The sequence below is a fragment of the Pristiophorus japonicus genome, chromosome 15 (genome assembly GCF_044704955.1).
Source record: "Pristiophorus japonicus isolate sPriJap1 chromosome 15, sPriJap1.hap1, whole genome shotgun sequence".
In the NCBI taxonomy this organism is placed as follows: Eukaryota; Metazoa; Chordata; class Chondrichthyes; family Pristiophoridae; genus Pristiophorus; species Pristiophorus japonicus.
Window position 1 is genome coordinate 128825500 of NC_091991.1, and position 13270 is coordinate 128838769.

At 48.6% G+C, this 13270-nt stretch overlaps 1 protein-coding gene and 1 pseudogene across 2 annotated transcripts in view; both read left to right on the forward strand.

The window, feature by feature from the left end:
* gde1 (glycerophosphodiester phosphodiesterase 1) overlaps positions 1-13270 on the forward strand; it is a 38685-nt gene that overhangs the window by 12764 nt on the left and 12651 nt on the right. For both annotated transcript variants that reach the window (XM_070900922.1, XM_070900921.1), the window contains exon 4: positions 13123-13215. In XM_070900922.1, the coding sequence (XP_070757023.1) occupies positions 13123-13215 (93 nt within the window). The remainder of the gene's footprint in view (positions 1-13122; positions 13216-13270) is intronic.
* On the forward strand, positions 10923-11160 carry LOC139226067 (U2 spliceosomal RNA; annotated as a pseudogene).

The following is a 13270-nucleotide window of genomic DNA, read 5'->3' on the forward strand; positions in this document are numbered from 1 at the left end:
TGTAGGAGATTCTCTGGCTAATAGTGGATAGATAAGAATGGAACCAGGCAAGTGCAGTCCCACCTGGCTGGATGATGGTGGAGAGGTGTTAGAGGGGTGGTGTGGTCAACCATGTCAAAGGCTGCAGACAGGCTGTGAAGGATGAGGAGGGATAGTTTACCTCTATCGCACGTTACATAGAATGTAGTTTGTGACTTTGAGAAGAGCCGTTTCGGTACTGTGGCAGGGGCAGAAACCTGATTGGCGGGATTCAAACAAAAGCAAAATACTGCGGATGCTGGAAACATGAAATAAAAACAGAAAATGCTAGAAATCTCAGCAGGTCGGGCAGCATCTGTGGAGAGAAACAGTTAACTTTTCAGGTTGATAACCCTTTGTCAGAACCAGCAGGATTTAAATATGGAGTTCCGGGAAAGACAGGCACAGATTTGGGAGGCGACAGCACATTCAAGGATTTTGGAGGGGAAAGGGAGATTGGAGATGGGGCGGTAGTTTGCAAGGACAGCGAGGGGGGGGGGGGCGGTCAAGGATTGTTTTTTTTGAGGAGAAGGGTTATAACGGCAGATTTGAGGGAGAGGGAGACAGTACCTGAAAAGAGAGAACCGTTAACAGTATCAGCTAACATGGGAGCCAGGAAGGGAAGTTGGGTGGTCAGCAGTTTAGTAGGAATATGGCCGAGGGTGCAGGAGGTGTGTCTCATGGACAATATGAGCTTGGAGACGGCATGAGGGGAGATAGGAGAGAAACTAGAAAAATATGTGAGTTCAGGGTTGGGGCAGGGGGTCACCTTCGAAGAAGTTTGGCCCAGTGGACTAGAGGAACAGAGGGAAGCTGTTAATTTTAGCAATGAAGTCCATGAGCTCCTCGCACTTGTTGGAGGTGGAGGAGCCAGGGGAGAAGGGTTTAAGAAGGGTGTTTGCAGCAGAGAAAATAAGCCAGGGGTTACTTTTGCATTCCAGGAAGATCCTGGCAGTGAGCAATTTTGGCAGACGAGTGCAGGACCCAATAGTGCTTTATGTGGTCCAGCCAGATCTGGCAGTGAATGGCGAAACCATATCCATCCAAGTCTGCGTCCCTTAGACTTAAGGGAGCGGAGATGAGGGCCGTACCAGGGGAATGGCCAGGGTGAGAGAGAGCAATGGTTTTAATGGGTACTAGGATGGAAAATGTTGGTACTCATAGGGAGCTGGGTGTCCTTGTACATGAATCCCAGAAAGTTAACATGCAGGTACAGCACGCAATTAGGAAAGCAAATGGTATATTAGCCTTTTTGTTTTAAAGAGTACAAGAGTAAAGAAGTCTTACTACAATTATATAAGACTTTGGCGAGGACACACCAGGAGTACTGTGTACAGTTTTGGTCTCCTTACCCAAGGAAAGATATACTTGCCTTAGAGTGAGTGCAATGTAGGTTTGCTAGACTGGTTCCTTGGGTGGGGACATTGTACTATGAAGAGAGATTGAGTAGACTTGGCCTATGTTCTCTAGAGTTTAGAAGAATGAGATGTGATCTCATTGAAACATTGAAAATTCTTAATAGGCTTGACAGAGTAGATGCAGGGAGGATGTTTCCCCTGGCTGAGGAGCCGAGAAGTAGGCATCATAGTCTCAGGATAAGGGGTCGGCCATTTAGGACTGAGATGAGGAGAAATTTCTTCACTCAAAGGGTTGAATCTTTGGTATTCTCTCCTCCAGAGGGCTGTGGATGCTCAGTCATTGAGTATATTCAAGACAGAGATCAATAGATTTTTAGATAATAAGGAATAGTGCATGAAGGTGGACTTGTGGTCGAAGATCGACCTTGTTCTTATTGAATAGTGGAGCAGGCTCAAAGTTCGGAATGACCTCCTCCTGCTCCTATTTCTTATGTTCTTAAAGGTAGAGGTGAGCGTGTGGTCGAGCAGATCAGTAGCTGCAGAAATGTGGTGGTGAACGGAGAGCCAAAGGCTAGATAGATGGGATTTTGAAAGTGCAGTTGTATGTGAATTGTGAGTTTTTTTTCCAGGGGTAGACACAGAAGGAAGTAGGATTGAGAGAGGGAAGGGGGATGTGGGTGGAGAGCGATAATTGAAAGTGAGTCAGCACTGGGAATGGTGAGTTGAACGGGGAGGAGGTTGGCAAGATTTCCCCCAGCAGAAACGCTGTGCGGGAAGGTCAACGAGAGAGTAGGATGGGGCCGTTGGGGTTGCTGCTTGTAAGGAGGCAGTGACTAGGATCTCAATGGGCCCTTTGGAGGATGCCAAGAAAAGCACCAAGGGAAGCTGTAGGCTTATCTATGAGGGAGTCAAGCCCGAGACGGTGGCAGGAGAGTAGGAAGGTCAAGTGTTGAAGGGTTGGGGTAGGGATTTGAGAGGGCAGAGGACCTAAGTGGGGAGAAATGAAAAGAGGCATGACAACAGGAGAGAAAGGTCTAGGAGGGGTAAAGAGAAAAGAAGTTGAAAAGGAGAGAAAAAAAGTGGAAATAAGTGATGGGCTTGGGTCCAGAATGGCAGCCACCCGAGAGTGGCAGCCAAACCGTGCATGTGAATTGTCACAGGGAAAACTCGAGCTACATAAGCCTGGTTACATCGCAGTTATTAGGTTACATATATACCAGTAATAAACAAGGAATAGAGAGGGGACAGTAGGAGAGAGTCCAGAGTTGAAGTCAGAGGTTCCATGGTGGGATAAAGTTGACCTTGGTAGGGTGCAGTCGGCATGGAGCATCAACAAACTGTTGTCCAGGTGTGGCGGACGAGTGAAGTCCAGAAGCTATTTGAAGATAGCGGATTGGAGGAGGTGTGCACTGATGGAGGTGTGAAACTAGCCAGGAACCAGACTGTAGCTGAAGTCACCGTTGACCAGATACTTAACTGCACCAGCCACATAAATACTGTGGCTATAAGAGCAGGTCAGAGGCTGGGTATTCTGCGGCGAGTGTGTCTGACTCCCCAAAGTCTTTCCACCATCTACAAGGCACAAGTCAGGAGTGTGATGGTATGCTCTCCATTTGCCTGGACGAGTGCAGCTTCAACACACTCAAGAAGATCACCATCATCCAGGACAATGCAGCCAGCTTGATTGGCACCCCATCCATCACCATAAACATTCACTCCCTCCTCCACTGGTGCACCGTGCTGCAGTGTGTACCATTGACAAGATTCACTGCAGCAACTCGCCAAGGCCTTTTCGACAGTACCTCCCAAACCCACAACCTCTACCACTTAGAAGGCCCTCCAAGTTACATACCATCCTGACTTGGAAATATATTGCCGTTCCTTCATCACAGGGTCAAAATCTTGGAACTCCCTTGAAGGGTCTCTTATATTCTTAGCAGTTGACGAGACTCGAGTCCGGTGGTAGTATCCAGGCAAACTTTATTGGCTCAGTTACATCTTGCAGTTACTAAGAATAAAGCGCATTCTAGCACGTGTTACAGCTTCAGTTATAGTTGTGAATGTGGGTTCTTCCCATTCCCTGATTGACCCCTCTGTTGTTACTGGGGTCAGTTTGTCGACTCCGGACCGGCCGCTGGTTATAACCCAGCTGTCCATTGCAGATAGCAATTGCCTTGGTCATGATGTGATTACCGCATCATGCCCCTTCCTCCTGCTGTTCACTGTTTCGCAGCATGTTCCTGTTATCTGGTCGGAACAGCGCAGAACCCTGTGACTGTGCTTTGGCCTCAACCACGCTGCAACCTTTTCCATTGTTAGTGAGCATGTACACAGCACACAGCTACTCTATAATTATAAATGAATCAGGTCCCACAATAGTTAATCTGTTCCCACAATCCCCCTTTTGATTCCCTCCTTAGTCGGAATCATCATGCCACGATTTTTTATATATATATATATCTCTCCTCTTTTTAAGGTGCAGAAGTGGGTGGCGAAAGCCCCCTTCCACATTCCTTATTCTGGGGTTAGTCGTTGTCATCATACGCATAGCCAAACATCTAATCAAAGCAAGCAAACTGTATAATGCTACTATTACAGCAAATACAAATATAATTCTTTGTACCAATGAGCTGCCCACAGAGCCTAGCCATCCTGTGGCCCAGCCCCACAGTGTGGTAGCTGGGGGTTGTTTCAGCTCTTCGTTCTCCTTTTTGATGTGGTCTGCTAGGTTGGTGATATCCTCGGAACTATCCGGGATATACGTGCAACATTCGGTGCCAATCAAGGCACATGTCCTCCACCTCTCCGCCAGGATAAAGTCTAAGGCCATTCGGTTTTGTAAGGCCACTGTACGAATGGCCACCATTTTGCCGTTTATTTTAAGTAGGGCTTCTGTGGTGTCATTAGCCACCTTTTCCAGGACGGATGCCATGTTAATAGACTCCCTTGCTAATTTACCAGTTCCATACCAACGAACCAGAATGGCGAAGAACCTTTCAGTCTCCGTAATCACCTGTTTACTCCTTTTGTGGAGAAAACAACCCTGGAAGGGAAGTGGAGTGGCGAATGTCAGGTATCACATAACCCAAATAACAAGATCCTGTCCAGTTCTGTGGCAGCCAGGAATAAGCCCTGTGGCCACAAATAAGGTAGATACCGTTGTATGGGGAATATCGGCCACCTCCTATCACTACCCATCCTTGTGTAAAGTTCTGGCCCGGGGTGGTCTTATTCGGGAAATGCAGGAAGCTCTGCATGCTTCCTTTCGTCATATTCACATTTTGCCTACACATATTATTCCCCATTCCCTGCCCTCTGGTTTGGTTTTTGATCAGACATAATGATCCTTGTGGCCTTCCTATCCCTGAGGTGTTAGTGAGGACCAAGAACGGGGGCTTTAGGGTCTGGTTATACTTGGGCTGATACCACTCCAAAAAGGTGTTTAACCCATAACCTGCCGAACGCCATCTGGCCTTTGGTAATTCTACGTCTTCCCCCAGACTATTGGTCCTGTACCCGTTCGTACGGTTCTGGCTAAAAAACCATTCCGCCATCTCAGATTCATTGAGGGGGACCGGTCTCAAAGGAATTCCTCCCTTTGAATGGGTAGGTACCTGCACACATACCCAACAACTAGAGATGTTGGCTTCCTTAGCATAGCTATATGACATGTACATAAAGTATTTACATGTAGCTCCATGTTACACAGGGGTAGGGTCAGACCCACGAGAACAATCAGTCCAAACATTTTGTTGAGTTCAAAAGTTCAGTTCTTTTAGTCTGTTTCTGATACGAGTGCCCGTTTAACGTGCAAGGCGTGGATCCAGGCCTTCTTCCCTTGGATTTTAACTGCCGATCGGGTCATCAGTAACACTTGGTACGGTCCTTCCCACTTGGCTCCCAGCGGTTCTTTGTGTATTTTCTTTACGTATACCCAAACTCCTGGGACGATAGCGTGTCCTCCCTCCGGGGGTTCCCCCCAAGCCGCTTTTACCTGTTGGGAAGCAGAACTGATAGCATTTGTTAAATTTTGGCAATATTCCAACAATGTGTCACTTATCAGGTGACCGTCTGCTTTTCGCAGATCCATGGTCCCCGGGAGAGACATTGGTCTCCCGGTGATCACCTCAAAAGGGCTTAAGCCCGTGGTTCAGTTTGGGGTGGCCCTGATGCTACACAAGACCATTGGGAGTGCTTGAGGCCACGGGATCCCCTCTTGGTGGTACTTGGCCAATCGTTGTTTCAAAGTTCGATTCATACGCTCCACTTGGTCTGACGACTGTGGGTGATAAGGGCAATGTAGATTCCATGTGATGTTGAGCAATCTGCAGACCTCTTGGCACACGACTCCAGTAAAATGGGTCCCCTGATCAAGAGTCAAGACTTGCGGGGACTCCCCATTTAGGTATATAGTCTTTACGCAGCACCTTAGCCGTGTGCGTGGTGGTGCTCCTTCGGGTGGGTAGGGATTCCACCCACCTAGAGAACCGATCCACAATCACTAAGATGTCCGTATACCCCTGACATGGGGGCAATGAGATGTAATCTACTTGTAAATCTTGGAAAGGCCCTGTCGGGGCCGGAGGTCGAAGAAGGGGCATTGTAGTGGAGGGCCCTGGGTTATTTTTCTGGCAAGTGACGTACCTGTCCACTGTGGCTTGAGCGTGTTTCCTAAAACCCCGGCCCCACCAGCTCTTCTGGAATCGAGCCGTCATTTGTTGGGGGGGGCTAAGTGCCCCCAGGAGTGTATTTGTTGGGCCAAAAAGGACATTAGCGCTTGTGGTGCCACTGGTTTTCCTGTCTCAGGCTGCCTCCACATTCCATCCGCCCATAGCTTTATCCCTTCACTTATCCATTCCTATTTTTCCGTCCAGAGACATTCCTCTTGCATTTTTGCCAGATCCTGTGTCAGCGTTCGGGTCCCCAGTTGACATACAAGAGTGCCCTTCTCTGGTTCCATTAAGGCGGCTTCCTTATCTGCCTGGTCGGCCCGTGCGTTCCCTTTAGCCTCATCTGTATTTTCCTTCGTATGGGCTTTGCATTTCAGGATAGATACCTCCTCTGGCAGCAGTAATGCTTCAAGTAGGTCGCGGACTTCCGCCCCATTCCGTATTGGGGTTCCTGCTGCAGTCAAGAATCCTGTCTTCCGCCGTAACTGGCCGAAATCATCTGCCACCCCAAAAGTGTACCTGGAATCCGTGTATATATTAGCTGTTTGTCCCTTGGCCACACTGCAGGCTTCGGCCAGCGCTCTCAATTCGGCCTGCTGAGCGGAGGTTCCAGCAGGGAGCCCCCCCCATTCCTTACTACCTCGTGCAGCGTCGTGACTGCCCAGCTCGCCTTCCGGATTCCATGCTCCACAGATGAGGATCCGTCCGTAAATAGGATCAAGTCCAGATTGGGTAATGGCTCTTCGGCTCCTTCTGCTTCTTCTAACATGCCCGCACATTCGTGCAGGTCTTCATACCCTTCTTCAGGCAGGGAGAGCACGGTGGCCGGATTAACTAGGCTAGCTCGTACAACATGCAGGTTTGGAGCTTCCAGGACTGTTGTCCATCTGGTCCATCTGGCTGAGGTCACCTGGGTGACCCAGTTCATGGATAGCATAGCATGCACTGTATGGGGACACTTGATGATCAGTTTCTGGTCTAAGACTAATCGTGCCGTTACCATTACTGCTCGGCATGTAGCTTCCATGGCCCTCAGGCAACTTCCCCATCCGAGAGCCACTGTGTCCAGTTTGGCCGAGTAGTATCTGATGGGCCTCTGTTGGTCCCCATAGCAGTCATGTATCCTTCTTTCTCATGCACGAATAGGGAGAATAGGGTGTCCGGGATCCCTAGGGTGGATGCTGTGCACAGGGTCTGTTTCAGTTTTTCATACGCTCTTCAGCCAGGGTGATAGCTTCTTTTGAGGTCTGTTTTCCTTTTAGCAGCTCATTCAATGTTTGTGCCAATTGTGTGTAGGAGTCCACCCAGTTCCTATTAAAATTGCACAGACCCAAGAAGGATCGAAGTTCCTGGATCATGGCGGGCTGTTTAGCCGCGCGAATAGCCTCGGTCTTATCCTGGGTCAGTCCCCGCTCTTCCATTGAGATCTTTTGTCCTAGGTAAATTACTTCTTCCTGGGCTATCTGGGCCTTGGCCATACTGGCCTTGTGTCCTTTTCGACGAGGTAGTCCAGTAAGGTCAGCACGTCTCGTTCATGCTGTTCTTCCATGGTGGACGCCAGTAGGATATCATCGATGTATTGTATGACTGTAGATCCCTTCGGGGGTAGCTCCCTTAAGTGACCCTGGAGGGCCATGTGGAACACTGTTGGGCTATTGTGGAACCCATCGGTCCAGGTGTATTGCTGTCCCTGGATGGTAAAGGCAAACAACGGCTGCACCTCTGGGGCCAACGGAATTGCCCAGAATCCGTTGGTCATATCAATAACGGAGAAGTACTTGTCTTCCGGCATCAGAGCCTGAAATATAGTGGAGGGGTCCGCTACCAACGGAGCTTTTTGGTCAATGTACTGGTTGGCCTTCTGGTAGTCCACTGTCATGTGCCAGGCATCTTTACCCTTTTGCACTGGCTACACGGGGCTATTGGATGAGCTGTGGGTCTTAACTTGTTCTTCTAACTGCCGGATGATGGGTAGTCTTCCTTGGATTGATGTCTGGCTGATCGGGTACTGTTTGGTACAAGGAGGTGGAGTCCCGGTGAAGGTAATCGGGTCCATTTTAAGCAAGCCCCAGTCATGTTTGTCCTTGGCCAATATCGGATGGTCCCATAGCTCTTCCCTCTGCAGGGATCGGATCGACTATGTGACTTGGCCGTCCTCAAAGTCCAGGGAAGAGTCTCTTTTCGTCAAGACGTCCATCCCTAGTAGGGGTTGCCCCACCGGTCCCACCCAGACCAATGCGGTTATTTCATGTGGTCCCAGAATCAAACACATCGGCTGGGTTTGGTGGAGTATCAGCTTATGGCCTCTGACTCCATGTGCCGCACAGGTTGTCGCGTCGATGGGGAATTTATAATTTTTGAGCACGCACGTCAATTCTGCCCGTGTCCAATAAACAATCAATCTCTTGGTCGCCCACTCCCACACTGACACACAGTCCGTCCCTGCGTTGATGTATTAATGTTAACAGGGATCCTGCCGGGGAGGGGGTGGGCTCTCCGAGTTTTTTGCACACTCTAGCAACTGCAGCTGCTGATCGAAGGAAAGTTCTTTAAACCGCTCCATCACTGACCGCCCGTCGGCCTATTTCTGGCCCGTCCCTGAGCTTCCCTGGTTGTTCTGCCTCTTCGCTCGGCACGATCAGGCCCAATGTCCCTCTTTACTGCAGTAGTGGCACTTTCCCGGCAGACTTCCGGACGTCTGTCCCTCCCGGTCCTTTGGTCTGCATCACTCGGACCTTTGAAGTTAAATCCCGATTTAACTGGCTACACCGGTCTACCAACTGCGCGAAGGAGGTTCCCCGATCATCCCAATCTGCCAGGGTCGCCTTCACTAATTTAGATCGTTCTGGTTTCAACCCCGCCATAAAGGTAGCCTTCAAGGGTCCAACTCTTTCGTCATCCATCTGCTCTGCATCTTGATGCAGACCCGAATGTTCCAGCCACGTAGACTTGAATCGCTCCTCATACTCGAGTACCTCCTCTGTGCCTTTTTGCTGGCACACTGCAATCTTACTCCAATCCGTCCTTGTCGGCCCGTACTTTCTTAACCACCCTTTCACTTCTCCCCAGGCTGCGTCAATCTCCTGTCCAGTGTCTCCAAGTGCCTCTTTTACTGCCCTGTGGAGTTTACGTGCTGATCGTCCTGGCACCATGATGGTCAGAATCTGGACTCCGTCCAAAGGATGGAGTGTGTAAATACTTCGCAGCCGATCTAATTGTTCCCAAGTTTTCGCGCCTCCCCCCCCCCCCCCCCCGCCCTTTTTCGGGTGTTGGAGTTCTTTCGACCATTTATCTTTTTTTTGGGTTCCGCGGCTACGTGAACTATCATATTCTCGTATTTTTGTTTGCGTTTCTTAGTTCCGCCTTCCGTCTTGGTCATCGTCTCTACTTTAACTTTCGTTGTTTTTAGTGGGGCTAATATAGGGCTAATATCGCTGCCATCCGAGTTTTCGTCGAATGACGAGGAGCCTGAATCCGAATCCGACATCGCTACCGCCGGTTGCCTTTCCGTCTGTCGATGTTCTTTCCCTACTTGTGCCAGACTTGGATAGATGGCTTTGTACCCCAGACGCAGCCCCTGCGTACTGGCTGCGACTGAATCTTTAATCTCGCCCTTCAGTTTAGTTATCTCTTTCCCTTTCTTCTCTATTTCTGAATTTTTCTTGGTCACTTGTTCCCCAAGTGCTTTGATTTGATCTTTAGCAACTTTCAGATCCCGATCGAATTGGGACTGGGTCATGATTTCTTTTCTCTGTCGAACTTGGGTCATGACAGCCAGGGACCAGCAGGTCCTTTCTTTATCTTTCATGCGCGTGGTTTTCCCCCCATTTCCTTTTATATCGTCCAGGCTCCACTGACCCTTAGAGGTTCCGTTCTTTTGTTCAATTTCGGCACGTCTTTCGTAAATCAAACCGCTGTTCGATGTATTCCCCAAGACTTTCTAACACTTCCTCGTCCGTGACCTCCGGTGGGGCCAGCCCTCCTTTTTCAGTCATGGGACGGTTTATGTTTCCGCCTTCAGCCATTGTGCTGATGTAGAACCCTTGGTTGCGGCGGGTGCGAGACATGGATCTCAAGTCCGGGACAGGACCTTATGTTCTGTCGAGTGGAGAACTCTCTGTTACGGGGGTCTCGACCCAATACTACCCACAGATGGTTCTTTTAAAGATCGCGTGAATGACGCCTGCCGCGAAAGACTTAGGACGAGGACTTTATTTAAGAGGTGTCCTTACCCTCGTGTTGAAGTGGGTCCTAGGGTCTCCCAGCGGCTGACATTCAGCGATCCTGCTGACTACGCCAGAATGTAGGGTCTCTTATATTCTTAGCAGTTGACGAGACTCGAGTCCGGTGGTAGTATCCAGGCAAACTTTATTGGCTCAGTTACATTCAGTTACATCTTGCAGTTACTAAGAATAAAGCGCACTCTACCGCGTGTTACAGCTTCAGTTATAGTCGTGAACGTGGGGTCTTCCCATTGCCTGATTGGCTCCCCTGCTGTTACTGGGGTCAGTTTGTCGACTCCGGACTGGCTGCTGGTTATGACCCCGCTGTCCATTGCAGATAGCAATCGCCTTGGTCATGATGTGATTACCACATCATGCCCCTTCCTCCTGCTGTTCACTGTTTCGCAGCATGTTCCTGTTATCTGATCGGAACAGCGTTTAACGCTGTGACTGTGCTTTGGCCCCAACCATGCTGCAACCTTTTCCATTGTTAGTGAGCACGTACACAGCACACAGCTACTCTATATAATTATAAATGAATCAGGTCCCACATCCTCCCTAACAGCACTGTGGGAGCACCTTCACCACACGGACTGCTGCGGCTGAAGAAGGCAGCTCACCACCACCACCTCAAGGGGAATCAGGGATGGGCAATAACTGCTCGGCCTTTTGGCTAAGATCATGCGTAACTGACCTGACAGGGGAGTAACCATGACCTCAAAGTGGTTCTCCCTGGATCAGGAAGGTGGTTCTCCTATGCTTTTTGGAAATAGGAGGTGGGTGGGGTGTATTGACCCATCCACCTCCACGGAGGTGTGTGGGGGGCCTGACCCATCCACCTCCATGGCACGAACCTGGTATTGCAGTACTTCCAGGAACGGTGCAGTGGCTCTCGACCTTTTGGCTAAGAGCATTGGTGCAGAGTGATCCTTGATGTGTGCAAGGTGACCTCTGGCGTTTGTGATTTGACAAAGAATTGGAAAGATTGGCTACGAATAAAAAAAAAAAATAACTGCTGGCCTTGCCAGCGACACCCGCATCCCAAGAACAAATTTTTAAAAAAGATTTCTCCCTGCATGAGAGTTCTCGCACAGGGGAGAGGTCCCACAGCTGCACTGCTAAGTTGCAATTAGATTTTGGAATCAGGCACATTAAACCCCAAGATGATCATCTTTAGAAATATAGTCAGGTGATATTATTAAATAAATAAACACCGGTTAACAGATATTTCATTGTCACGTTGCATGTAACATATAAGCTCCAAGATTATTTTTGTCCTGTATGGGAGAAAGTGGAGACAGGGCAGTTTGAGGAGGGGAACCAACCTTTCTGATGGCAGCCAGTGTGTTCTCCGGAGCATCATATCCCCCTCCTCGATGGGCAATCACTGAAAGCCCACAATGCCCGCATCCCAGGAATGAATTTTTTTTTTCAGAATGGCAGGCAGTGACCAGTGGGTGCCGCAGGGTTCAGTGCTGGGATCACAGCTATTTACAATATACATCAATGATTTAGATGAAGGAATTGAATGTGATATCTCCAAGTTTGCAGATGACACTAAGCTGCATGGTGGTGTGAGCTGTGAGGAGGATGCTAAGAGGCTGCAGGGTGACTTGGACAGGTTAGGTGAGTGGGCAAATGCATGGCAGATGCAGTATAATGTGGATAAATGTGAGTTTATCCACTTTGGTGGCAAAACCAGGAAGACAGAATATTATTTGAATGGTGACAGATTAGGAAAAGGGGAGGTGCAACGAGACCTGGGTGTCATGGTACATCAGTCATTGAAGTTTGGCATACAGGTACAGCAGGCAGTGAAGAAGGCAAATGGCATGTTGGCCTTCATAGCGAGAGGATTTGAGTATAGGAGCAGGGAGGTCTTACTGCAGTTGTACAGAGCCTTGGTGAGGCCACACCTGGAATATTGTGTTCAGTTTTGTTCTCATAATCTTGCTATTGAGGGAGTACAGCGAAGGTTCACCAGATTGATTCCTGGGATGGCAGGACTGACATATGAGGAAAGACAGGATCAACTGGGCTTGTATCCACTGGAGTTTAGAAGAATGAGAGGGGATCTTATAGAAACATATACAATTCTGACCGGATTGGACAGGTTAGAGTCAGGAAGAATGTTCCCGTTGCTGGGGAGTTCCAGAACCAGGGGACACAGTCTAAGGATAAGGGGTAAGCCATTTAGGACCAAGATGAGGAGAAACTTCTTCACTCAGAGTTGTTAACCTGTGGAATTCTCTACAGCAGAAGGTTGTTGAGGTCAGTTCGTTAGCTATATTCAAAAGGGAGTTAGATATAGCCCTTACGGCCAAAGGGATCAAGGGGTATGGAGAGAAAGCAGGAAAGGGGTTCTGAGGTTGAATGATCAGTCATGATCTTATTGAAGGTGCAGGCTCGAAGGGCCGAATGGCCTGCTTCTGCATCTATTTTCTATGTTTCTAAAAGCTGAAAATCCAGTCAGCCAGTTTAGAGGCTCAGCAGGAGCAGCAGTAGTGGGAAGGCTGTAAAGCTGATCAAAGTTACTTTAATATTTGAGCAGCAGATCAGAGATACAGCAGCTGAGTCTTGGGGTGTAGTCCAGTGGGGAAACATAATCTTGATGTCTAGAGAAGTCCAGGGATTTGGAAGCCAAATTTGAACAAAGTTGCAATGCTCATTGAGGAAAACCGAGCAGGCATGGCTGTAGGATGGGCAGTGGGCATTTGACCCAGGCAAATTTAAGCTAGCAGTTAATTTGTAGTTCGGGCTAAAATACTCAAATTATTACCAGTGCTGTGCTATGTATAATATATTTCACTAGCATGAATTTTAAACAAGTCACTTAACTTGTTTGTTTTTCAGGCCTCTGCTGCTCTGCAAAAGATGTTCAGCGAATATCCTGAACTGTACCACAGGAGCATTGTGTGTTCATTTGATCCTTTGGTCATTTTCAAGGTATTAAAAGTTTTAAACTACACCAAATGGACATAATTTTTGTTCCATAATTGTA